The sequence below is a fragment of the Suncus etruscus genome, chromosome 6, assembly GCF_024139225.1.
Source record: "Suncus etruscus isolate mSunEtr1 chromosome 6, mSunEtr1.pri.cur, whole genome shotgun sequence".
Lineage (NCBI taxonomy): Eukaryota > Metazoa > Chordata > Mammalia > Eulipotyphla > Soricidae > Suncus > Suncus etruscus.
The window spans coordinates 13,540,749-13,568,384 of record NC_064853.1 but is presented as its reverse complement, the minus strand read 5'-3'; the positions used below and the strand labels follow the sequence as shown (position 1 = coordinate 13,568,384).

Sequence of the window (27,636 nt, the reverse complement as noted above, 5' to 3'; positions counted from 1 at the left end):
TTAAAAAGCCCATTTGCGTTGGTCACAGTCTTTAAGAACGTCAGTCTGTGTTTTTAACAATGGGATGCCTTCATATTACAAGACATGAGGTGGGAAGGAACATAGAGCTGAGGGTGTTTATCCTGAAGAAGAGCAGACGAGGGCTGTCAGAGACGTGTCTAGGAAAGCTGTCCCTTCCTCTCTCATGTTTGTCCTTGTTCTGCTCTTTCCTGCTGCTGGATTCCCTGAAGATGCACAGCAACCAGAGGGGGCTGCTCCCAGAGCCAAACCCCATGCAGATCATGAAGAGCCTAAACAACCCCGCCATGTTGCAAGTGCTTCTGCACCCCCAGCTCTGCGGGCGAGCGGTGAAGCCAGGTGAGCAGCGAACTGCCCCTATCCTTTCCTGTCCTGTCCTGTCCTATCCTATCCTATCCTATATATAATATATAATTCTATATATATTTATATATATTTTCTTGTTTCTTGCAGTAGATAAAATTCCAGTATCATATATATGTTGGATTAGTCTGAGTGAACACTTTTTTTGTGGGGGTTAGGGTCACCCTGGCAGTGCACAGGGGTGTTAGTCCTGGTTTTGCACTCAGGAACCATTCCTATCAGGTTCATGGAACCATAGGGGAATATCAGGGATCAAACTCAGGCCCCATGTTAGGCAAGCATTCTATCCATTGTACTATCTTTCCTGTCCCATGAGTGGACACTTCTTTGTTTTCAATCTTGTTTTGTTTTGCTGGTGGGTTACACCTGGCGATGTTCAGGAGTCATCACAGGCTCTATACTCAGAAATTAGCCCTGCCGGTGATCAGGGGACTATATGGAATGCTGGGGATCAAAACTGGGTTGGCTACATGCAAGGCAAGTTCCCTACCCACTGTACTATCCAGCCCCTGTTTCTGATCTCCTGGAGAAAACATTCTTTTGTGTTTTAGGGTTTTTATGTTTGTTTTTTTTTTTTTCATTGGTTTAGGGTTTTTATGTTTGTTTTTTTTTCATTGGTTTTTGGACCTCACATGGCAGTGCTGGGGGGAGTTTCTTGGGAAAACATTCTTTATTGGGATCAAACCCAGGCCTCCCTTAAGCAAAGCAGAAATAAAGCAGTTGTTCTTTTTTGGTGGATGAGGGGGACATTCAGCATGCTCAGGAGATTCAATGCTCCAACTGTTAACTCTGCCAGCCACGCAGTAAAAGACTTAGGGATGTCATACTGCTCAGACCCTGCAGTGCTCAGGTCAGATCAAACAGTACTCAGAGAACCCCAGTCTGTACAGTGATGCTCACAGAGCCACTTTAGTGCCAAGAATTAAACCTGGGTCAGGCACTTACCAAGTAGGCCTGCACTCTAACCTCTGTATTCTCTCCTGGTCCCTGTCTTTTTTTTTTTTTTTTAGTTTTTGAGTCACATCGGCGATGCTCAGGGGTTATTCCTGGCTCTGTGCTCACAGACTTCCCCTTGAGGCCATATGGGATGATGGGAATTCAATCTGGGTTGACTGCATGCAAGACAATCTCCCCAATGTGCTCTCCCTCCTGCTGGCCTGTCATTTGTCTATTGCCAATAGTACTCTAGCCACATTCCCACACTCAGACATTTCTTGCTTCAAATTGGGTATTTTCACCTTTATTTGGAAGGTGGCACAGCTGGCAGTGCTCAGGGATTACTCCTGACTCTGCCTTCAAGAATTATTTCTGGTGAGATGGGATGCCAGGGATTGAATCCAGGTCAGCTGTGTGCGAGGCCCTACCTGCTATATTATCTCTCTGGCCTCTTTCTATTATATTGCTCTAATCTCTATACTATCTCTCTGGCTCCACAGTTATTTCTTTTGCTATTATTACATAAATGCTTACTCGGCATGTATTTCCTTTCCAATTCAATGATTAGCTTTTCAGTGACAAGATTTGTGTCTTACCCCTCTCAAGCCCTACCCTTCCTTCCTTCCTTCCTTCCTTCCTTCCTTCCTTCCTTCCTTCCTTCCTTCCTTCCTTCCTTCCTTTCTTTCTTTCTTTCTTTCTTTCTTTCTTTCTTTCTTTCTTTCTTTCTTTCTTTCTTTCTTTCTTTCTTTCTTTCTTTTCTTTTTCTTTTTCTTTTGGTTTTTGGGTCAAACCCAGCAGTGCTCAGGGGTTACTCCTGGCTCTACACTCAGAAATCGTTCCTGGCAGGCTCGGGGGACCATATGGAATGCTGGGATTCAAACCACCGTCCTTCTGCATGCAAGGCAAACGCCTTACCTCCATGCTATCTCTCTGACCCCAAGCCCTACCCTTTCTAAAAATGCTTCAGGTACCTTAAATAATAAAAACAAACCCAAAACCTACAGGAAACAGGACTGGAGGAATAGTAGAATAGGTAAGGAACTTGCCTTGCACACAGCCAACCCGGGATCTATCCTCTTTTGAGCCTTGAGCACCACTGGGTGTAGCTGAGAAATCAAAAAATTTAACCAAACAGAAAACCATGGAGCAACTAGCTTGGACTCCAGTAAGCATTTTATTTATCCAACAATGAAATTAGTATTGTGAAGTCCTGTAGAAGGATACAGCTCAGTTTGGTGTTTGACCAGTGGAAGGGAAGTGCTGGAAGTTGAAAGAATCACCGGAAGTCTCCTGTCACTGGGATACAAGGCCAAGGTCAGGGTATTGTTAGATTTCTCATGAATTTGTTCAAAGTGTAGGAAAATATTGATGTACCCTTTGGACTTGTTTAGAGTTGCAGAGGGCCTGAAGTTGATTTTCTTTTTCCTTTCCTTTTCTTAAAGCCGTCTTTGGAACACCGAGCCTGCCTCACTTACTGACTCCATCCATCGCTCCTGCATTTTTACATTTGAATAAACCACATCAGGTATTTCAGAACAAGCAGTGGGATCCATGCAAGGAACATTGGAAGAGAATATTTTGTCATTTCTACAAAGTTCTCAAGAAGTTAAATGTGTGATTGTTTTTTTAAAAAATATCCCTGGTAACATAATTATTACATCACACCAAATTAACTGAACCCGGATCAGATTAACCAAAGTATAAGACTGGACTGATAGCACAGTGGGTAAGGTGTTGGTTTTGCAATGCTGGGTTTGATCCCCGGCATCCCTTATATCCCTAAGCACCGCCAGGAATAATTCCTGAGTGCAGAGCGAGGAGTAACCCCTGAGCACCTTTAGTTATGGCTCAAAAACAACAACTTTTTAAAAAACGTTTATAAATTTATGATCTTCTAAAAGTATAATTATATATAACTGATTTCTGTTTTTAGGTATTGGGAAGAAAAGAGGGATGTTTTGTGATATATTTTTCTAGGCATTTGTAGATGGGAAAAGGATTCATGTATGTAGTCTTTTTTGGGGGGCGGTTTGGGGCCACACCTAGTGATGATCAGGGGTTACTCCTGGCTATGCACTCAGAAATGTCTTCTGGCTTGGGAGACCATATAGGAGGCCGGGGGATCAAACCACAGTCCATCCTAGACTAGCGCCGGCAAGGCAGACACCTTACCACCCTGCACCACAGCTCTGGCCCCCATGTATGTGGTCTTAAACTACAAAAATTACCTACAGAAAGAAAAAAGTGAGCAAACAAAATTCCTTTTAGAATTTAATTGATTTTACACAAATAATTTGTGTACTTATGGGTATTATCAGTATATTTACTTGTCAGTATTTCAAACGTGTTTGTATATATAAATATCTATAGTGATGGAGGGAAGCATTACTCATTGTTTTTGTTTTGTTGCGTTCACGCAAACACACATCCTGTGATACTCAGGAGTTACTCAGGGCTCTACAGTCAGGAATTGATCCTGGCATGTTCAGGGAATCATATGGAATGCTTAGGATCTGCCTTATGCAAGGCAAAAACACCCTACCCGCTGTACTATCACTCCGGCCCTGGTTTTTTGAGTTAGTGCTCACTGCTCAGAGTCCTGGCTCTGCACTCAGGAATCATTCCTGATGGTGCTTGTGGAATCATATGGAATGCCAGGGATAGTACCCGGGTCAGCTGTATGCAAGACAAGTGCCTTACCAGCTGTACTATCACCCCAGCCCCGGACATTACTCATTGCAGTACTGTTGGTGTAACCCAAAATACAAAACGGGGAAAATCTCATTCATTAATGACAAGCACTACTGAAGCTGCAACTCTCTAGGAGTCTTAATTACAGACCAGGGGTCATGGCATCAGTGCTTAATATAGGTGGAATGAATGAACATCCGGGTCAGAGTCGCGATGCTCTGTGTGTCACACCAGTGGTTCTGGGAGGGCTGGACTTGCTCCCCGTGTTGATGGAACCAGGTATTTTTGTGCTCGAACTCAGGGCTATCGCATGCAGAGCATAAACTTTGCCCCTTGAGCCACTTCCTTCCCCAGCCTAAATCCAGCAGATAAAGGAAAGGCCCTTTTTTATTGGTCGTTCTTAGCCTCCCAGGGAGCCTTGTCCTTTATGAGGTCTTTATTCTGGTCTCATCTGCATCTTTTAGGGGAAAACTCACATGGCTTGTGCTGGGCCTAGTCATGGAGGTCCCAACTTGAACACAAATATCCAGTCTCACCTCTTTTGGTGGGGGGGAGTGAGGTGGGGTTTTGGTCCATACACAGCAATGCTCAGGGGTTACTCACGGCTCTGCGCTCAGAGATCACTCCTGGCAGAGCTCAGGGATCTGGAATGCCGGAGATAGAACCCAGATCTGCTGTGTGCAAGGCAAATGCTTTCCCATTGTGTTATCACTTTGACTCTTTTTTTTTTTTTTTTTGGTTTTTGGTTTTTGGGCCACACCCAGCGGTGCTCAGGGGTTACTCCTGGCTGTCTGCTCAGAAATAGCTCCTGGCAGGCACGGGGGACCATATGGGACACCAGGATTCGAACCAACCACCTTAGGTCCTGGATCGGCTGCTTGCAAGGCAAAAGCCACTGTGCTATCTCTCCGGGCCCATCACTTTGACCCTTAAATGAATGTTTGTTGTTAGTTTTTATCATGATCTCAAGTCTCCCATCTTGGGTGGGCAGGGGAGTGAGGGCTTTACAATTCATGAGGGCAGCAGCTCTTACTGATGGATTTCTCACTCTGTCACACCCATGCTGGGTCCACAAGGGTGTTCCTCAAGTCCCTGTTAAATGATCTGATGCACAAATAGAAGCATGAATATCAGGCACCAAGAAAGGGGGACGGTCAGTGCAGGGGAAAGAATGAAAGTGAAGGGGGTCAGAGCAATAGCACAGCGGTAGGGCATTTGCCTTGCATGCGGCTCACCCAAGACTGACAGTGGTTTGAATCCTGGAATCCCATATGGTCCCCGAAGCCTGCCAGGAGCAATTTCTGAGTGCAAAACTAGGAGTAACCCCTGAGCATCACCGGTGTGACACCTCCCCTCCAAAAAAAAGAATGAAAGTGAGGAAGAGAAGGAGAATGTAAACTCTGTCTCCCTACACAACCTCACCCTCTGGTATCAACAGTTCATTCATGGCTGAGCAGGACACCACTGCGGGTCCAGCCATTGGCTCCTACCCATAGGAGAACAGAACTGGAAAACGAGTCCAGCTTTCCCAGACTACGCTAACCCCGACCTCTGTTGTTCCCTCCAGAGCACAGTTCTGGGCAGCACCTCGAATTTATTCCTGCAGAGTCTTCCTCAAGTATCACTGGCACAGCACCAGCTGATGAAGTTCGAGAATCTTCACACGAACAATGTGAGTGGGGGAGGACTTCTGCCTTCAAAAGGGCCTACAATGACCCTTCCAGTGCTGGTGGGCTGATGGGGAATGTGGTCTCCATGACATGACAGTTGACCTGATGTTTCATCATGTGTTTTGTGTGTATCTGCAGAAACCGGGCCTCCTTGGAGAACCTCCGGCCATGGTCCTTCAGACGGCCATAGGGATGGGCACAGCGTTTCCCTTGAAGGCTGAGCTGGGACACCATGGAGACGCTCAGAAGAGTAAGTGGAACGTATGTGCCGAGAAAGCAGGATCCAGGGCAGGCTGCTGGGTACAGGCTGACGGCGCCCCTGTGGTCTGCTCTCAGCGGCAGGGAGATCACATTTGAATTTGATGCTGGTTCCAAGAGCCCTTTTAGCGTCTCTGCCTTCACATTTTGGGGCAGAAGCCCTTGAGAAGTTGTCAATGGATTTGTTTCCATGCTGGTTTGCAGAATTCCTCCCAGCAGTCCTGGTGGGCCATATGAAATGCCGGGTATCGAACCCGGGCTGGCTGTATGCAAAGCAAGTGCTTACCCACTGTACTATCTCTAGACTTTATTCATCTTGCATGAAATATAATATATTGTTGTGTATGTAAATATTTTGGGGGATTACTATGTTGCTCACCCTAATCTGATTAGGTGATTGTGCCCTACCCTAGGGTGTGACCTGGCATTCTGCCCCCACCCTAGGGTAGGACCTGATTCTGCTTCCACCATTGGTTGGTATCTGATCCCACCATTGGGTGGGACCTGACTCTGGACTATAAGAGCAAGGGTCTGTGGAAGGCGAGAGCTTTTTGCTGGCTGGAACTGAATCTGAGTCTTTGGACTTCAGTTTTGTCCATCCGAATAAAGCAAATATTTCCACGAGCCTGATTGTCGCGAGCTGTTTACCCGCCGTTTCACCTCAGAACCGTGGGCTAGACAGGGTGGCAGACGCGTGCTCCAAGCTGGAAGAAAAGGGCCTCATTCTCCATCCCTCCATCAGTCAACCTCTTCAGGGGCTGACCTGCAACAATATATATTTATCTCATGTATATATATAAAATATATATATATCTTTCAACTTTTTTGGGGGGGTGTTTTGTACACACCCAGTAAAACTCATGGGTTATTCCTGGCTATGTGCTCAGAAATCGCTCCTGGCTCGGGGGTCTATATGTGATTCCAGGGATAGAACCCAGGTCCATCTTGGGTTAGACACATGCAAGGCAAATGCACTATTGCTGTGCTATCGCTTCAGCTCCTATATCTTTCAACTTTATTCTTCTTGCATGACATATAATTCTTAAGCTCCAGGCCCACCTAATGACCCCTTCAAATATGGACTCTGGCTCATGACATTGATTTTTTTTTTTTTTTTTTTTGGTTTTTGGGTCACACCCGGCGGTGCTCAGGAGTTACTCCTGGCTGTCTGCTCAGAAATAGCTCCTGGCAGGCATGGGGGACCATATGGGACACCGGGATTCGAACCAGCCACCTTTGGTCCTGGATCAGCTGCTTGCAAGGCAAACGCCACTGTGCTATCTCTCCAGGCCCCGGCATTGATTTTTTTTTAAACAGTGGCATAGCTTAAAATGGAAAAATAAAGTCACATATATTTTGCTCTTCTAAACAAGTTAGTTAAAACTTGCAATTGAAAACATACTATTCTTTTTTTTTTTTTCCGGGCCACACCCATTTGATGCTCAGGGATTACTCCTGGCTAAGCGCTCAGAAATTGCCCCTGGCTTGGAAAACATACTATTCTTGAGAATATTTTTGACTGATGTTGATAATAAGGGAAGCATGATAGTGTGTGTGTGTGTGTGTGTGTGTGTGTGTGTGTGTGTGTGTTCGTGTGTTCGCATATCCTGCACAGAAACCTGCTCATTCCCAGCCCTATCCTAGTTGCTATGTTACTGGCCCATTCCTGCCTGTGTCTGTCATCGCCAGTGCATGTGACTCTCCACTGACCCCTTTGTGCATTTGTGCTTTGCTGCAGCATCCAGCCTGGTGCCAGCCCCAACCGCCTTCGCTTCAGGAATGGGGGCGCTGCCCTTCTTCCCCAGTCCACACCTGGCCGGGCCCACAGCGCCTGGGAGTTCGCAGGACAAGCAGCCACCTGCCACGGTGGGAACAGCAGATGGAAACTTCTCCGGGCCACAGGCGCAGCTTCAGAGTTTCCCCAACCTTCCTGCCAGAGGTTTGCTACCGGGACCCCATAAGCAACCCCCAAGCCAGCCGGAAGGCCCAGAGATAAGCCCAGGGGTAAGAGAGGTGCGGGAGACACAAACACAAACGCACACATATATACACAGCTCTGCCAGCTGTATATCAGATGTGTTCAAAACATCCTCTATGTGAACTCCTGTTCATTTGGACATGCTAATGCTTTGTTGCCTGATAGGCAATAGGGTTTGTGCAATGCCATAATAAAACCATAGTTGCTATTTTTTTTTTTGTTTTTGGGTCACACCTGGTGGCGCTCAGGGGTTACTCCTAGCTCTGCGCTCAGAAGTTGCTCCTGGCAGGCTTGGAGGACCATAGGGGATGCTGGTATTCGAACCTGGTCTTGGATTGGCTGTGTGCTAGGCAAAGGCCTTACTGCTGTGCTATTCCCCCCAATTTTTTTTTTTTTGGCTATAGCTGCTATTTTTGAATGTCGAAGGGAGTGAATGAATATATGTGCAGACTATAAATATGGACCCCAAACAGGAACTTGGCTTTAACACATTCACTTTGGCTCTGCAACTTGTTTTAAACTGCCTTCCCAGCTTAGCCTCAGTGGCATACGCTAGCCTCAGCATGTTCAAGTTCCCATGACTCTGCTTTTTCTTGGCTTCCCTCTGCTTCTAGAGTAGAAGCTGGCACTATGATCTTTAGAGAAGGCCTTTGAGTTTATAAGCAAACAAAAAAATGGATTTATTTTCTTGGTTTGTTTTTGGGTCACACATGGCCATGTTCAGGGTTACTCCTGACTTCACTCAGGAATCATTCCTGGCAGATTTGGGAGACTGTATGGGATTGAATCTGGGTCAGTTGCATGCAAGGAAAAGCCCCACCTGCTTGCTGTATAATTGCTCCTACTCCAAAATGGATTTTTTTGGATATGCTCTGCTGATTGGTGTTGGGGCTTATAAATTAGTCAGTAAAGTCATTATTTATCTGTAGAATATGTGGTTTCTGTTTTGTGTTAGTGTCTAGGCTTTATCTAAGTTGGGTTCTCATATAGAAAAGGCACAAACCCCATGGTTAATGTCTGAAATGAGTGTGTTTGTGACTCAGTGTTGCAGTTTTTGGGGACACACCCAGCATTTTTGGGAATACACCCGGCAGTGCTCAGGGGTTACTCCTGACTCTGTACTCAGAAATTGCTCCTGGCAGGCTGGGGGACCATAAGGGATGCCAGGGATCGAATCTGGCTTCTTCCCAGGTTGGCTGCATGGAAGGCAAATGCCCAACCACTGTGCTATCTCTTTGGCCCCCTAAATGTTGCATTTTTTTGTTCTTGACCCCACCTAATGTTGCTGGGGTCTCCTCCAGTCAGTGTTTGGAGGTCCCTTTTGGTGGTGCTAGAGGTTAAACCTGGTGCCCCTGCTAGTCCTCTGCAAGCACACAGTGGCCCAGACCCCTTGAGCTCTCTTCCCAGCCGTAAACTAAGTTCCTGAAGTCTGTTGTTCTGCAGTTATTGAAATAAGAATTTATATTAACTGAAGTAGGAATCTTTACTAACTGACTTAGGAATTTTTATTTATGCTTGGCTGAAACATGCCTGGCTTCCCCAAATACTGTCTAATTTAAAAATGCATTTACAAACTAAGTTTGAAATATTGTAGTTTGGGGACAGGGTGATGGCCCCAGCATGTATGAGGCCCTGGGTTCCATCCCAGCACTGTACAACTCCTTGATTACTGCTGAGAGGCCAGGGTGGAGCCCTGGAGTGACACTGGCTGGGCTGGGGCTGTGCTCATAGTGGCTTGGTGTGAGCACAGAGACTGCAGCCTCCCATACACAGGGCTCCCCAAAACATCTGTCTCCACTGTTTTCAGAATGGAGAACTTAAATAAGTTTTATATATATATATTTACATATATATATACACATACATATATAAGACTTAACCGTAGTGAATTAGATGCTGGGAGATAGGACAGCACGTCGGGAGATTAAGCTGATCTGAGTGTGATCCCCAGAATTTCATTCAGTCCCCCAGACCCTGCCAGGATTTGAGTGCAGAGCCTGGAGTTAGCCCTGAGTCCTGCTAGGTCTTACTCAAATGTCAACTATCAAAAATTAGGAAAATAGACTTTGGCTTGATTTGCCAATATAATTTTTGGGGATTTTTTTGGGGGGATGGGGGTATACTGGTGGCACTCAGATGTTCTGTGCTCCTGTCAGGCTCGGGATCATATGGGATGCGAGGGATAGAACCTGGATCAACCATGTGCAAAGCAAACACCCTACATGCCGTGCTATTATTCTACCCTGATATGTCATTTATTGAAATTATATTTTTTATTTTGGGGGGGGGTGATGCACTTGATGTCATGCTCAGAACTCACCCCTGAGCTGCTTAGGAGACATATGTGGTATTGGAAATTGAACCTGTGTCTCTTCCAAAGATGTGGCCACTCCTTTGAGTGCTCTCTCTAGCCTAGTTTCTATTTTTTTTTAAAAATGAATTGAAGGATGGAGCTGGAGACAGATAGTATAGCAGATAGGACACTTGCCTTGCATGCTTCTAACTCAGGTTCCATTCCCAGCATCCCATATGGTCCCCTGAATCTGCCAGGAGTGATTTCTGAGTGCAGATCTAGGGGCTGGCTCGGTGGCACTAGAGGTAAGGTGTCTGCCTTGCCAATGCTAGCCTAGGACGGACCGCGGTTCGATCCCCCGGTGTCCCATATGGTCCCCCAATCCAGGAGCGACTTCTGAGCACATAGCCAGGAGTAACCCCTGATCGTCACTGTCATCGGGTGTGGCCCGAAAACAAAAACAAAACAAAAACAAAAAAAACTGAATGCAGATCCAGGAATAACCCCTGAGCATCGCTGGGTGTGGGCCCCAAAACAAACAAAATAATGAGCTGATGACTAGAGAGATGGTTCAGACAAGTGCAGGCGCCTAGAGCCAGCTCAAAGGCAGAGCATTCACTGGGCTCTGTACACAGGAAGCCTGGGTCAGATCTGGCACTGTATTGTCCTCTGAGCACCACCTGAAGTGATCCTGGATTGCCAGGTGTGGCCCAGAAACCAGAAAAAAAAATTTTAAGGGCTGGAGTGATAGTACAGTGGGAAGGGCATTTGCCTTGCATGCGGCCCACCTGGGACAGACCTGGGTTTGATCCCTGGCATCCTTTATGATCCAGGAGTGATTTATTTTGGGGGGGGGGGATGTTGGGTCACACCCAGTGGGTTCTCGGGTTACTTCTGGCTCTGTGCTCAGAAGTCATTCCTGACAGGCTTGGGGGACCATTTGGGATCCGTCTGAGTTGGACATATGCAAGGCAGACACCCTACTGCTGTGCTATCACTCCAGCCCCAGAAGTGATTTCTAAGTTTCTTAGCCAGAAATAGCCCCTGAATGCCACCAGGTATGGCCCAAAAACCAAAAAAAAATTTTTTTGAATAGTTAAAATATCATTTCAGTCATTATCCAGCGGTGTTAAGAGTTTATATTTCCAAACATTAGACACTACTAATTTTTCTCACACTGAATGAGATTTCTTAAGGAATAGGGCCGGAGAGACAGCATGGAGGTAGGGTGTTTGCCTTGCATGCAGAAGGTCTGTGGTTTGAATCCCAGCATCCCATATGGTCCCCCAAGTCTGCCAGGAGCGATTTCTGAGTGTTGATCAAGGAGTAACCTGAGTGCTGCCAGGTGTGACCCAAAAGCCAAAAAAAAAAGGGAACAGCTAGTTTCCACTGTGTGTTTTTTGTTTCCCTGACAACCTCCTCAGAGCACTCCCCTCACTCTTGCTTTTGGTTCACAGGCTGCCGCTAAGACGCAGACTTCGCTCTTGGGAGAACCACCAAAGGAAATTCGGCTGAGCAGAAACCCGTACTTGAACTTGGCAAGTGTACTACCCAGTGTCTGCCTAACACGTAAGGGAGCCCAGTGCCCAGAGAGCTGCACTTCTGCTTTTCACATCCCGGAAGCAAATAATGCCCCTTTCCATATCAAAAGCCTGAATTTTGACCCATCTGGAGCTGGACAGAATACAGTTGAGATGTCCAAAGTGGGGGTCAGAGCGATAGCACAGCAATAGGGCATTTTGCCTTGCATGTGGCCGACCTGGGACGGACCAGGTCCTCGGCATACTACATGGTCCCCCGAGCCTGCCAGGAGCTTCTTCTGAGCCAGGAGTAACCCCTGAGCGCCATTGTGTGTGGCCCCAAACCAGCCCCCTCCCCAAATAGAGATGTCCAAAATGCATTCTGTTTCCTGGAAGAAAAGTGTCTTTTGTATTTTAAAATTCCAATCAGTGTATTGAATCGCTATTGGGTCATGTTGAAAATAAGGGACTCCTGGGCCTGGAGAGATAGCACAGCGGCGTTTGCCTTGCAAGCAGCAAATCCAGGTTGGTTCGAATCCCGGTGTCCCATATAGTCCCCCGTGTCTGCCAGGAGCCATTTCTGAGCAGACAGCCAGGAGTAACCCCTGAGCACCGCTGGGTGTGGCCCAAAAAAAAAAACAAAAACAAACGAAAATAAGAGGAGGAGGGTGTTGGGTCAGAGGTGCAGGGGTGAAGCTGCTTACCCTAAATGCAGCCCAACCTGGGTCTGTTCGTTAATGCCACAAAGGCTTCCCAGTACAGGGCTGAGAGTAACCTCATGTACTGGCTGTGTGGCCCCAAAACTTTTCCATCTACTTCCCCCCAAATGGAAAAGAATTACTGCAAAAATATTGACATTATTATAATATTTTATAATGTACTAAATCATAATTCTGAAATATCTAAGGCTTAAAAGTAATCTAATATATCTAGAATATATTTAGGATATTTTTAAATATTAGAATACTATAATTTTTAAATATTAGAATATTTTTAGAATATTTCTATAGTTCTACAAAGCCATGTGAGTACCTGATCATGGTAATACATGGGCTATCTCTTGGCTCTGTACTCAGGGGCTACTTCTGGTGGGGTTCAGGGAACCATATATGGTGCTGGGGATCAAACCTTGGTCAGGCAAGGAAAGTGCCATATCCACTGTACTCTCTTCAGCAACTCCTAATGGAATTCTTGTTGACTTGTTTTTGGGAAGCCTCTTTAGGCTTTCAGTTAGTATAAATTGATGACAGAATTTGTTTTTTGTTTTCTGGGGGCATACCTTTGCTGGATATGGCCCAATGCCTCCTCGTGAAGATGAAGAATAAAGAACCATTATTAGTACCAGAAAGGAGGTCTGGTAGGTTATAGTAACTGCATCAAGAATCTGAACCCAGGGCTGTAGTAATAGTACAGTGGTAGGGTGTTTGCTTACATACCCTGGGACAGGTCTGGTTTGATTCCCAGCATCCCAGATGGTGCCCCGAGCCTGCCAGAGGTGATTTCTAAGTGCAGAGCCAGGAGTAACTGCTGGGTGCCACCAGGTGTGTCCCAAAATTAACAACAAAAATAAACAAAGAATCTGAACCCCCTCGTGGGGCTAAAGCAACGCTCAGGAGTAACCCCTGAGCACCACTGGGCATGCCTCTTCTCAATGACAGAATATAAACCTCTATCTAGAAATGGTTTGGTTTGGATTGGTTTTTGGTTTTACACCATACCCAGTGTTCTCAGACTTACTACTGCCTCTGGATTCAGGGGTCACTCCTGGTGGGCCTCCGGCCATACGTGGTGCTGAGGATCAAACCCAGTTTTTGTTGCATGTAAGGAAAGTGGCCCCAACTGTACTTTCGTTTCAGCCCATTGTTGAGTTTAGAGTTTGAAGAAAAATCAGACATCATGTGCCAGGCGTAAGAAGTAAAACGGGCCTAGTGGCCACTGAGTTAAAGGGCCTCTAGATGGGTCCTGGCTAAAGGAAACTGAGTAGCTTTGTTTTAACTGAGAAACAGCTACACAGGAGTAGATCTTTGAGACCTCTGAATGGAACAAGAAAATTATCCATAAGATGATTCCACTTGTGTGTCTGTTCTTACAGGCATAGATCTGAATGTACAAATACATGAAATAACTAGGAAAATAAATAATAACTGATGCTTCAAGGAAAAGCGATAGGATTTAATGAGATAAGATGGAAGAAGAATTTTGTTTTAGCATACAGTATTGGTTATTTTATGACATATCCTCTTGAAATTAAACCTAGTATTGTGTTTGGAAAATTCAGAAAAAGTATATTGTGCTTTTAGTATACCTATGATGATGATAATGATGATGATGTTTTGGGGCCATACCCAGAGATGCTCAGGGCTTACTCCTGGCTCTGCACTCAGAAATCACTCTTGGCAGGCCCTGGGGACCATATGGGATGCTGGGGATCAAACGCGGGTCCGTCCTGGGTCGGCGGCATGCAAGGCGGCAAATGCTGTACTGCTGTGCTATCACTCTGGTCCATATTATTATTTTTTAATTTGGTTTAAAGACTGATGACTAAGAGCTTGCTAACTGCTTTAACAAGTGGTTAATGGATATTTTGCATACCTTGTTTTAGAGACCAGATAGATATTTTTTAAAATACTCAGATTAAAATGATGTCTTCAGTGGACAAGTTTCCTTTTCAGTTGTTTGAGAGAAGAGAGCCAGTACAGTTCTATACATACTGGAATATTTTTCTCCCAAGGATAAGAAGTATAGATCATTACTGGTAATCTAGCATTGTGTGCTATATGAGACTATGCTAGCCATGAATGAATTTTGTGATCCGACAGCAGTTTTGCAACAGTCACTAAAGCATTCATTCTGGTTCTGCCTCCAGCCCCTACAAGTAAAGTCGGTTTGCAGAAGACTGGAATCGCAAGCAACCTTCTGGAGGTGATCTCTCAGGGAAATGGAGCACAGCGCGCACTGGAAAAGTGCATCGGTTACTCTCAGCCTCTGGGTGATTATGCACAGGTGAGCTATTCTCCGGTGTTGGGGATATTTAGGAGAACTGGATATACCCAACATGCAAATTGTGATTTATGTATTTGGAACAATTGCAGTGATGTATGCGAGATTTCTTGCCCACCATTTGGAAGTTCGGGCATGTTCAAAAGATGACCATTTTGCACTAGGCCTTTGTCTCATATTGTTTATATGGGTGAGCACTTTATTTGCAGAACCAAGCCTGCCCGTACCTGGGTGGTACCTCCCACTTAGGATTTTAAGGAAATTGACTCTTAAAAAATTAAATAAAAACTTTAATAGAATCACCATGAGATAGTTACAAGATTGTTTATGGTTGAGTTTTAGCCATATAATGTCCCAACATCCAGGGACATTACCTTCACCAGGGCACATTTTCTGATACCAGTTGCTCTCCCCCATGTATGACTCTATTGGCAAATATTTTTCTTCTCTCTTTTTCTCTAATACCCCTTTTTAAAAGACACCATGGATTTTAATATTGCTACTGAAGGGGTGCCATGCATATCACTTCATCTCTTTTCAGCACCCAGTTTCTTGTCCAGAGTGATCATTTCCAACTCTCATTGTCATAGTGGTCCTAAGTGCACCCACCCCCCTTTGTGGCAAGCTTCCTAACATGGACTGGTCTTCCTGGCCCTTGTCTCTGTTTTCTTTGTATATTATTACCATAGTACATTTTGGGGCACCATGGTGGCACTTGGGGGTTACTCCTGGCTTTGCACTTAGGAATTGCTTCTGTCTGGCAGACTCGGGGGACTGTATAGAATGTCAGTTGCATACACGGCAAGTGTCCTACGCACTGTGCTATCGCTCTGGCCCCTCCATCTTTTTGTTTAATATCCCTCAAATGAGTGTGGTCATTCTATGTTATCCTTTTCCCTCTGCCTCAGTTCGCTCAGCATAATCCTCTGCATATCCATTCTTGTATAAGCAAGTTTCGTGACTTTTTTTTTCCAAACAGCTGTGTAGTATTCCATTCTGTAGATGCCCATAGAGTCCTTGTCTACTCTTCAGTTCTCAGATGCTTGGGGTTGTTTCCAGATTCTGGCTGTTGTGAACATAGCTGTGCAGAGGCCTGGGACTAGAGTGATAGCACAGCAGTAGGGCATTTGCCTTGCACATGGCCAATCCTGGTTGGACTCAGGTTCAATTCTTGGCATCCCATATGGTCTCCCGAGCCTGCCAGGAACAATTTATGAGCACAGAGACAGGAGTAACCCTGAGCGTTGCTGGGTATGGCCCAAAAGTGAAATAAGTAAATGAATAAAATATAAAAGACTTTTTTTAAAAAATGCAGAGGCTTTGTGCTTTGGGACCCTGGGGGTATATTCCTAGGAATGTTATTGCTGGGTCATACAGAAGCTCAGTTTCTATAAATATTCATATTGTTTTCCTAAAAAAGGCTGGAGCAGTCAACATTTAAGGAATTGCTTTAAATATTGTTTTTTTTTGTTTTGTTTTACGTTTTTGGGCCATATCCAGTGATGCTCAGGGGTTACTCCTGGGTATGTGCTCAGAAATCGCTCCTGACTTGAGGGACCATATGGGGACAATGGAGATGGAACCCAGGTTCATCCTGGAAAGCCATGTGCAAGGCAAACACCCTACCACTGTGCTATCACTCTGGCCCTTTTAAATATTGTTTTAAGAAAAATGACCATTGTTAATAGTGTTTATTCTTCCAATTCAGGGACACAAATCTCTTTTCATTTCTGTCTTTTTTTTTTCAGCATTGTTTCATAATATTCAGTGTACATATAGATTACTCCCTTGATTAAATTTAGTCCATGGTATTTTTTATATATTCTTGTTTGAGGCTCACATCCACTGGGCTCAGGGTTTATCCTGGTTCTACACACACAGGGATCACTGCTGTTGTTGCTTACGGGACCAGGTAATGGTGCTGGAGTCTGCAGTGTGCAAGACAAATGCCTTAACCCCTGCACTCTCTCCAGTTCCCAAGCATTTATTTTTGATAGGGCTATAAATGGCATTTACACTCTCCCTAGTAGTAGTAGTAGTAGTAGTTGTGTGTGTGTGTGTGTGTGTGTGTTTTTCTCACAAACCTATAAAATCACATTTTACTTTCACCATTTCTGAGTTAATTAGCACAAGTACGCTTTTTATTTGTTTGGTTTTGGTTATTGGGCCACACCCAGCAGTGTTCAGGGGTTACTCCTGGATATGTGCTCAGAAATAGCTCTTGGCAGGCTTGGGGGACCATATGGGATGCTGGGAATTGAACCAGGGTCTGTACTGGGTTGGCTGCATGCAAGGCAAATGCTCTACTGCTGTGTTATCTCTCTGGCCCATCACAAATACTCGTAGTAACTGTCAACACTGATCCTCAGGTGATTTATGTTAAACTCTGGCTAATAAAAATGGCAGGGAATGCAGCAGCAAGCTAGAAGCGTGGCTGGTTCACTACTATTCAAGAAGCTGCTCCACACCACCTGGCCGAAATGCATTTTCTCCCATTACTCTGTCTGGTTCCTTGCTGTTGACCCGTCCATTCCAGGGTCAGCATGAACACAAACAGCAAATACCACGAAAATGGCAGATGACTAAAAGTAAGCTGCAGGTGGCAGCCATCAACTCCCAGGAAAACATCCAACCAGCAAGCCCCAGAATTTTCCCCCATGGTGTGTGTGGCTGTGTTTTGATGCCTGCGATGTCTGCCTGCTCTGACTGTATGTGCCGGGGATCCGAGAAAGGGTTGGGGATCGAGGGTTAGGGAGCAATGAAGTTCAATCCACAACAGATACCAGGATCCTTGATCCACAGGGCCTTGCCTGTGTGTGCAAAGCCCTGGAGTTTGATCCCCAGCATTACTCCTCCTACACATCCCCAGCAGAGGATTCTATAATTCATAGCTACTCGGCTTTGTTCTCTGCATTATCCACTACACAAAAATTACTACATAGCTGAAATAGAATATGACCCAGTTAAGAGGAAAAGCTATTCATGGAGACTGGTCCCCAAATGACCCAGACCTGACATGATATGTAGCTTTGACAAAATCAAAATAAAGCAGCTGCTTCTGACATTCTCAGGATCCTCAAGGAAAAGTCACAATGAGCATATAGAGAATTTAATAAGAATTACAAGGGCCAGGGCGATAGCACAGAAGGCAGGGCATTTGCCTTTCATGTGGCTGACCCTGGTTCGATCCCAGGCATCTCATATGGTCCTCTGAGTCTGCCAGGAGTAACCCCTGAGCACTTCCAGATGTGGCCCCAGAACAAAACAAAACAAAAAAGAAGAATAAAAGTTTATAGCACAGGCTGTGATGTGTTTGCCTTGCATGTGGCTGACCCCAGTTCGTCTTTAGCACTGAATAGGGTCCCTGAGAACTGCCAGGAGTCACTCTTGAGCACAGAGACAAGACTAGCTACTGCACACTTCATTGTGTGGTCCAAACATCCTCCAGAATAATTTGTCCTGGGTTCTCTATCTGTGATCCTGCCACTGCACTGGGCTATGTCATTGTCTCCAGGTAAAAATCGGGTTTGACACCTCTGCTCTGGCGGCTGAGCTGGTGACCTGTGTCAGGGTTGGGAGCCTTCCAGCCAGGCAGGAAACATTTGTACAACCCCACGTTTGATATCTGTCAAACTATGGATCTCCCCAGCTGCTGTTTGTTTGTTTGTTTGTTTGTTTTTTTAAATCAAGGATGTAAAACAGGTCAGAGCCTCTCCTTGGCAACCTGTCAGCTTAAATGGTGTAAAGAAGGGTGTCAGAGCTGTAGCTGCTGTTGCATTGGGCTGTTCGGATGGTGCTTTGAGGCCTCCTTGATGGTGTTGTCGGGGCAGAACTGTCTTCCGGCACTACTGGCACCTAGTGTTCTTACATATTCTGCCCTTCCCAGACCCTGCGCTGAAAGAAAGCAGACAAAGGGTGCTCAGGCCTGGACCGTGCAGGTCCTTTGTGAGTACAATGCTGCCACCTCGTGGCGAAATGTCAAGACGCAACTCAAAGGGTTTTCTGTGTGGCTGACCATCTTGTGACCTGTGAGCTATATCAAATTAAAAATAAAAATAATTTGGAGCCGGAGCAGTGGCGCAAGCGGTAGGGTATTTGCCTTGCAGGGGCTGACCTAGGACAGACTGTGGTTTAATCCCCCGGCGTCCCATATGACCCCCCAAGCCAGGAGTCATTTCTGAGCACATAGCCAGGAGTAACCCCTGAGCGTCACTGGGTGTGGCCCCAAAATTAAAACAAACAAACAAATAAATAAATAAATAAAAATAATTTGGGGCTGGAGCATAGTACAGCGGGTAGGGTGCTTGCTTTGCATGCGGATGACTGGGTTCTATCCCGGCAGCCAATATGGTCCCCCTGAGCCTACCAGGAGTGTAGCCAGGTGTGGCCCAAAAATAATTTTTTTAAGAATCCAGACCTATGGGGGCCAGAGAGCTAGTTGAACAGGCTAGAGTACATGATTTTGTGTGTGAGAGACCTGGATTGGATCCCTGGTACCAGTCGGTCCCATTCAGGCACCATCCCCACCCCCGGTTACTGCCTGGGAGACCCCCAAAAGAAACCCAGATTTTGTCTTCTCCAATTCTTAGGGAGTTTGAAAAATGAATCATAAGTTCAGTTATTGAAGTGAACATAATAAATGTACGTGGCTTGTTATATTAACTTTAGAAGTCAAAAGACCAGAAAGGAAGTTAGGTGACATTTACATGGAGGGATGAGGCTCAGTGGAAAAGCACTGGGCCTCCTTTGTGGGAAGCCCTGAGTTTGATTTGCTTTATAATGAGAGGAAGAATTAACAATTTTTTTTAAAGATCTAAAAATAAAGTAGCAACTGCATCGTTCCAGAATTGGTTTCTTAGTAAATGTGTGCCATAATGGGATTTTCAGGTATATGGCAGATTAGTATAAAACTAGAAAAGTGAGAAGTATTGGGGTGAAGTTGCAGCTGTGGCATTTTATTGTTGCTGTGAGTTTTGCCGAGTCACACAGGTATCCGGTTGCTGTTCACTTGTGTGCTGTGGAGCCTGTAATGCCAGGCGCAGGAATGGCTTCCCGCCTCCTGGTGAGACCCCACATGCTGCCTGGCATGCCGCCCAGGTCCCATCTCCTCTGGAATTGCCTGTGACTGTCCAGATTTGAGGTTCTTGCCTTCCAGCACCCCCCAGGACAGCCTGTGCTTACTTCCCTAGACTGGTCCCCTTGTCACTGATGAAGCACTTCCTGTCCTGGGGAGAGGGGTTATGCTCCAGCCCACTTGGGCTGAGACCTGCAGATTGCCCTCAGAGCATCCTAGGGGGTACCTGTGACCCAATTCCAACAGATCTGGGGCAGGAGGGAGACAGGCCTGGGGAGGGAGCTGAGGTACCGGTGAGCCAAGATGGGGATGAGGGTGGGGCCGGGAAGGTTCAAGGTTCGAGGTAACCTCGGCTGGCATGAACAAGGATAGGGCCTCGGCTGCAGACAGCCTCTTGCTGACTGGTTTGTGCTTTGGGAGGAGTATGGATGCTCTTACATCAGCCACACACACCCTCACTGTTTGCATGGGGTTGGCAGAACCTCCCTCAGGGTCTGTCACTGAGAGAAGTCCAGGGGAGACCAGGGGTCACCGAGTGATGCCAGTGAGTGAGCCTGACCCTGCTGCCATGTCCTGACTGCTCTTGAGTGAGCTATACCCAGGGATGTAGCTGGGGTACTGGGCATAGCCCCAATTTCCAGGGCAAAGCTCCAACTGCTGAAGCTTCCTGGTCACAGTTTGTTGCTCTGAACTGAGGCTGCTTTTTATTTCCCCTCCAACCTGTTCCCAGGGCTATTTCCTGATGTGTTCAAGTCCTGGTGTCAGCAGAACATGATGGAGGCGGCTGACAGCACAGGTTTTCCCTGTCCATTTTCACACCCTCAGTCAGTCCTTGTTTCGAAATCTCTTCTGGGCCAGAGATAGTGCAGGGGGAAGGTACTTCCTTGCATGTAGCTGACTCTAGCTTGAGCCCTAGCACCACAATATGGTTGCCTGAGCATTACCACCAGGTGTGACCTCAAGACAAACAAACCAGGGTTTGTTTCCTCCTGAAACCCTAATTGGTCCATTTGATGGTTTACACCTCTTAAGGAATGTGTGTGTTCTCTCATGCTCGTGTACGCCTGTGCGTCAGTCAACCCATGGGATAATTGACCAGTCTTCAAATTTGCAGTTCCTTTCTTCTATCCATCCTGTCTTATTGTTAAGCACCCCTGCACCGCATTAGATGTCAGTTCAGTTGTTGCCTCTCTCAGCTCTACTATGTGTTTGGTACTTCCTCATCTCTTCAAGTCTGTTGAAATTTTCCCTGGCTCATGTGTTGCTCTTTGACCTCAGTGACTTGTCTTTTGGACCATGTACCTGAATTCAGCAGCGGGTAAATAAATCACTTGCCTGTTTCCTGAAGCTGCATCTTCAAATATTGATGTTTCTTTTTTTTTTTTTTTTTCTGTTCACTTGGATTCTTGGTTACTTTCTGTGCACCAGCTAAGCTGTCTCGAGCAGCTTCCAGGGACTGGTTTCCTATGGATGAACCTTCAGCCAGCTCTACCTCTCCACTCCCTTTTCCTTCACAACCAGTCTCCCCCTCCTGTGTCAAGACTGCCAGGTTTGGGGCCGGCGAGGTGGTGCTTGAGGTAAGGTGTCTGCCTTGCAAGTGCTAGCCAAGGAAAGATCGCCACCGTGGTTCAATCCCCCGGTGTCCCATATGGTCCCCCCAAGCCAGGGGCAATTTCTGAGCCCTTAGCCAGGAGTAACCCCTGAGCATCAGATGAGTGTGGCCCGAAAAACCAAAAAAAAAAAAAAGACTGCCAGGTTTCCCTAGAGTGGCTCTCGAGCCACATGCAGCTCTTTACACTTTTTTTTGGTTTTTGGGGCCACACCTGTTTGATGCTCAGGGGTTACTCCTGGCTAAGTGCTCAGAAATTGCTCCTGGCTTGGGGGACCATATGGGATGCCGGGGATCGAACCGTGGTCCTTCCTTGGCTAATGCTTGCAAGGCAGACACCTTACCTCTAGCGCCATCTCACCGGCCCCTCTTTACACTTTTTAATGCAGCTCTTCTGTATGCCGGGCGGCCACTCTAGGAGTCAGGACTCTACTCCTAGCCTCTGTCAGTGCACGCCCTGTGTGGCTCTCAAAATAAATGTCAATCGTGGTTTTGGGGAGATTTCACTCAGTTGAAAAAAAAGGTTGCCCACCACTGCCCTAGAGGATGTGGTCAGCTCCTAGCTGCAGCCTGGCTAGAACCTGGGCCCTTAGGCAGAAGCTGGGTTTAGTATGTACTCAGAGATGACCTCATGCAGAAGCTGATGGGCAGCCACATGGGTATGACTCAGGCTGTTCCTGCACCCATGAAGATAAGTTTATGTCCTGTGGGACTCGTTTGTGCAGGCCCTGTTGGCTGTCAGTAAGACTGTCCAAGGCTTTCACTGGGTTAGAAGTGGAAAAGGTATTCCCAGCCTCCTGGTCTCTGAGGTAAATTGGAGCCAGTTCTTATTCCAGTATGTCAATAAAATGTCCAGGGAGGAATGGGAGGAAGAGGATTTCACCTCTTAAGCTAGGCTGAGCCCCTCCTTCACTCTTTGTCTCAGGTTGTATGATATCTTAGACACTAACTTCTTAGGTTTCAAAGTTAAGTGTTTGGGGAGCCCACCCCTCTGATACGTGGCATTAAACATTGGGCTGGATGAGGAGACAAACCTTTTATCCCCTGGCAGGTTGCAAGTGTAGCATCCATCTAGGTTGGTTGGTTTTATTTTAGGGCCATAACTGGCAGTGCTCAGAGCCTTCGTACTCCTGGCTCTACGCTTGGGGACCAGTCCTGGCAGGATCTGGGTGACCATACTTGGCACTGGGACTCACACCCAGCTCAGCTGTGTGCAAGGTGAACGCCCTACCCTCTGACTACTTTCACTCCAAACTGTATGGCGTGAAGGCTGGAGTGAGGGTTATGGTCTGTCTTGACTGCTCTGTTTGGGAGCCACCCACAGTTGCTCAGGGGCTACTCCTGGCTGAGTGCTCAGGAGACCACGAAATACTGCTTTTGAAAACTTGGTGATCAAACAGGATTTCTGTAGAGTAAGCATGAAGTTCAAGTGACTCATTTACCTCGCTTGTGTGATGTTCTGGGGCCAATTCCCATGAACTGCATGATCCCGCTGAGCAATTACTAGCCTAAGCACTCTATGTCCTCCCCCACCCAAGACATAAAGTATATACATGAGCCCTTTCAGCCTTTTCCTGAGTCCCCTTTCTCCGGGTTTTGCTGTATTCTCATTTCTCCTGTGTGTCTTATGTGTCATTCGTTTAGCAAGTTCCTATATCCTCTTTCAGAGGAAAACGTCTATATTGCAGCCTGGGGCTTTATAGCTAATATATACATGGTAGGAGGCACTCAGGGGATGGACTTCTCTTTTTGTTTTATGTTTTTTCCTTCAATTTAACCCCATTGAGAGTGGGTGCACCGTTTCTTGAGATACTGCAATACCAAGTCAATGTGCACAGCAGACGGAGCAAGCTCTTCTTCCGACTCCCAGCTCCAAAAATCCATTTAATATATTGTCCTCAGATAGAGGACATGTCAGATATTAAACTGATAAGAACAGCTACTACACAACAGGCCGAAAAGCGATGGGGATGGACTTCTCGATCTTCCTCCTTGTCCCTTGTACAAGGCTCTGTGACACTCCTCTGTTCCCTTCAAGCTGACCCGTGTTTGAGCAGTGATGGGAAGGACCACTTCAAGGTTGCTGGTGACGCCAAAGTCTTTTCTATATCCTTGCATCCTCTGGTGGCATTCTGCTCCTGTGTACTAGCCCCTTCACCCAGGATTTAAGAATTAAGGAGGATCAGGTCACAGGGTTGGGCTGTGTATCTAATCTGTTAGTTGTCCACAAGGATAACTTTTAAGTAGCCTGACAGGCTCCATCATGAACACCTGAAGTTCCCAGGAAGCCCAAAATCTTGTTTCTGAACACTCCCAGAGGTGGGCGTATATAAAGACTAGGCTTGGAACTCGCATTGCTCCCCAGTTGCACAACATTTGCCTGTTTCACTCACTCTTGCCACTGACATTCAGCATTTGCTGACAAGCAGGTAGATTTCTTGGATAGCCTGCTTTGGGGGAGACTCCCTGAAGTTGGCATTGGGGTAGATCACTGGGGTTTAACTGGGTGGGCACACCAGAAGTGAACCCTGGACCCTTTTTTAGCCCAAAGCAGAAACCACTTTTCTTGTAGACACCTTTTAACAACTTAATCCATTAGAGTCAGAATTCAGCCTCATCATTTGTCTTCTAGGTGTCATCTTTAAGAAATGAGAAACGCGGATCATCCTATCTCATCTCCGCTCCAGAAGGTGGCTCAGGAGAACTTATGGACCAGCATTCTCAGGGCGCAGGAACATATTCTATGGAAACCTACTTAAAAAAGAAGCGCGTGTACTGAATGGGGGTTCTTGTCATGCCCTCCTAAGGTTCTTTGCAGTATTCCTGCTGTTCATTGCTGCCTTAAGTACCTTCAAACTAGCCATATCTTTCAATACGGGTTCTTGATTTCCCATAGGAACTGTGTTGTGGAGCAGGCAGAGCTGCCAAACATACAGCAATAAAAGACCAGTGAGGACACTTGCCACTAGAATTAGACGCATCCTAATGTGTATTAACTTAGAGTCCATTGGAGAAATTCAGTGTTTCCACAGTCCTTGCATTAGGCCCGGGACTCGTCCTGACACCATATATTAAAAAAATATTTGAAGCAATAAATATAAATGGGAATCCATGGGAAACGAGCCTTGTTTCCTGAGCCTTAGAAATCATTTATTAGTCAGTGTGCATTTCATGTTGACTTGGACACACTCTGTGTAGATTTTTAGACCTTTCCCTAGAAAAAGTCCAGGTGTATGGTAAGGAATGCAGAGATTCTTGGGCTCTGCGTGTGAACCACACAAGCAGCCAGCCTTGCCCCCGGGAGCTGTGTCCAAAGCATCCATGTGTGCAGAGGCTCGACACTGTCTGTGGAAGACAAGGGATTTCACAAGTGGCCTAGTGACCTGAGTACGGGGTGGCCATGGGTGTACCCTGAGGACCAGAGTTGGTCCTTCCCCTGATTTGTCCTGACTGCAATTAAGAATGCTTACATTTCCCAATGATTGGAAGGACAAAACCGAGTATGAAATCCATAGTGAAATGTTGTAACGCTCTTGCTCATTGGGAACTGTGGCTACTCGTGTTCACCAGGGCAGAGCTACGTAACTTGGACAGAGACAAGACCATTTGACCTGAAAAGCGTAAAATATTTACTCTCTGGCCCTTTATACAGAGATTTGCTTGAGCTAAGGCACTAGTCCTTGGACTTCAACTAAAGAAGGATCTTAATTTTTGTAGTTGGCAAGAAACCATAGTATAGTTTCTATGCTTCATTCCACAGCATAGACAAGTTGGGATCCAAGTCATTGCATTTATACCTTTTTCCCCCCTGGCCAGTCTGGTGCCCATTCATGGACTGATGGTTAAGAACCACTGATTGACTTTACCCCGTCAAATGCCAGATAGCCGCAAAGTCGCAGTGCAGCGACTACTATGCTTTCTGAAGGAGTCTTAAAATTTGTAACCATTTTGAGCTACCGTGGTATACCTCACTCTGCCTTGTCCTATTCTTTTTAGTATTAGGCTGAAAACTCAGCTATTTAGCCTAGTTTACTTTTGGAAGAATTGTTAGTTGCATATAACTTTTGCCCACCTGTTCCTGAAGACTTTGTTGGTATTAAATGCATGAGCGGCCCTTTGCCATCTAGAAATTTCTAAGTTTGTGCCTTGTTTGAGATTTAAGTTTAGGCGTCTTCATGATCCTAGACTTGAAGTCAGCTCATTTACATCTCTCTCCTGTTATCTAATTTGTCTGAATTACAAAGCTTGACACTGGTAAATGTTTGATTTGTAAAGAATGTTCCTTGGTCTCTTCTACTGCATCTGTTTGCCCCTATGGAAAGAGGACAGCAAGTTGGTGCCTGGGGCCCCTTCTGAGTATACAGCCTGTAAGCGACTATCAGGACATGGCTCCCTCATCGGTGACTCAGGTTGAGTCACAGGCTCTCCGAAGCTCCTTTTTCTAGTTATGTTAGTCATTCCTGAGTATAAGTGGGAGATCTGGGGTTACATCAGAGACCTGCCCACCGTACTGGCCAGCGTACTCTGTCCCTGGCTCTAACCCTAGCTAAATACAAACCAAATGACATTAAGAAAAAGCATCATTACCCCATACACAATGTGGTTATTTTTCTATACAAATGAATTGTATTAACTGCTTTGAAAAAGAGGTCTCACTTATTAAAAGGCATATGCATGTGAAGTTTTGGACTTGTTTATTTGTATAAAGAATAAAAGTGCATAGAGGGTGGCCACAGGTTGAACACAAGAGACCTTGATGACAGAGGGTGGCTGAGTGACTCTAAGTGGCAAGTTTATTCTTGCCACTCAGTCAATCTAGAACGTTCCTCAGGCTCCCCAAAAGACAAGTAACATCAAATGCGAGAGAGTATGAACAGAAAGTTCCTCAGTCTCTTGGGCCACATCCAGCGATGCTCAGGGGTTACTCCTCCTTGCTCTGCATTCGGAGTTACTCCTGGTAGGCTCAGGGGATCATATGGGAGAAAAAGGGTTGAACCCAGATAGGCTACATACCAGGCAAGTGCCCTACTTGCTGTATTATCTCTCTGGCCTTACATTAGACAATTTCCCAACACCCTTCAAGCAAACAAAACCCTCCAATGGAGCTGGGTCTTCATATGCTCTTTTTCTCAAGTTTTATGCCAGAAGATGACAGTCAATACTGAAGGACTCTTGTAGGATGATGGTATTTGTAGGATGAAGTACTGAAACTCTCTGCGGGATAATGCATTCTGAGTGACTGCAGAGGGCATTCAAGACCAATGCGAGACCAGCCTGCCCCCAAACAGTACAGTTCTTTTTAAAGATACAGACTGACGTTTCTAAAAAGCATGTAGACTAACATCCCTGCTCTCAGAATCAGTGATTATTTTTAAAAAAGCACAGGCTTAATTCTCAAGAATTAATGTCATGCAGCAAAGTATTCCATAGTTGGCCCCTTAGGACAGCTCAGAAATAGGTACCACTGGTTACCCAAGGGGAGAGGAGCTAAGCCACTGAAGAAAACACAAAGACCAAGAGTCCTAGTGGTGACAGGAACCCACCCGGCTGAGAGAAACAGTGGCACTCTCTGGTGTCTCAGAGCAAGAAGGACCATGCCAGCAGCAAGTAAAACACAATGCATATGTCTGGCTATGTCCATCTGTCACCTTTCCCCACTGGCCTGCTGATGGAGGGGTGGTTTTCCTGGCACTCATAAATCAATCAGCTCAAGACTTTGATCTCTTCCTCTTGTTTTCAAAATCCCACTTTGATAATCAACTGTGATGACAGACGAGCCAGACAAAAATAATATCTTCCTTCCAGAAGGAGGGGTGCTCAAGAACGTCGTGATATTTGGGTAATCCCTAGAGTCATTGGCGCCGAATTTAAATCGGAAGGAAATACTTACACTTCTCAAGCACCACTGCGTGCCTCGTACATGGATACCCACTTATCTTTTTTTTCACACAAACTATAAACTTTCATTTAAAAAAAAAATGGCTGAGATATTTGTTGGGAGCAAAGGGATTTGACACCAAGGAATTCAAACGTTATTCATGCTGATTTTAAAAGTGCTTCAAATCCTTCAATGAGATTCTGAAAGGTCGTCCGACTGGCTGGTCGAAATTCCCAGCATTTTCTCATGAGTTGATATACCTGTAAGAATAAAAAATAAGAACATCAAAGGCAAACATTTTGGAAATGCTTTTGACTTAAGTTAACTATGACTAGAGAACAGGAATGT

The 27,636-nt window shown here is 45.8% G+C and overlaps 2 protein-coding genes and 1 pseudogene across 2 annotated transcripts in view; 1 reads left to right on the top strand and 2 right to left on the bottom strand.

Moving 5' to 3' along the window:
* Nucleotides 1-26,091, top strand: part of RAVER2 (ribonucleoprotein, PTB binding 2) — a 78,422-nt gene extending 52,331 nt beyond the window's left edge. Inside the window, exons 6-13 of the mRNA XM_049775457.1 lie at nucleotides 231-357; nucleotides 2,760-2,842; nucleotides 5,576-5,680; nucleotides 5,817-5,928; nucleotides 7,675-7,940; nucleotides 11,665-11,776; nucleotides 14,594-14,730; nucleotides 24,043-26,091. Coding sequence (XP_049631414.1) covers nucleotides 231-357; nucleotides 2,760-2,842; nucleotides 5,576-5,680; nucleotides 5,817-5,928; nucleotides 7,675-7,940; nucleotides 11,665-11,776; nucleotides 14,594-14,730; nucleotides 24,043-24,189 — 1,089 coding nt within the window. The 3' untranslated portion in view covers nucleotides 24,190-26,091. The remainder of the gene's footprint in view (nucleotides 1-230; nucleotides 358-2,759; nucleotides 2,843-5,575; nucleotides 5,681-5,816; nucleotides 5,929-7,674; nucleotides 7,941-11,664; nucleotides 11,777-14,593; nucleotides 14,731-24,042) is intronic.
* Nucleotides 23,198-23,376, bottom strand: LOC126012769 (uncharacterized; annotated as a pseudogene).
* Nucleotides 26,088-27,636, bottom strand: part of JAK1 (Janus kinase 1) — a 46,150-nt gene continuing 44,601 nt past the window's right edge. Inside the window, exon 24 of the mRNA XM_049774427.1 lies at nucleotides 26,088-27,548. Coding sequence (XP_049630384.1) covers nucleotides 27,447-27,548 — 102 coding nt within the window. The 3' untranslated portion in view covers nucleotides 26,088-27,446. The remainder of the gene's footprint in view (nucleotides 27,549-27,636) is intronic.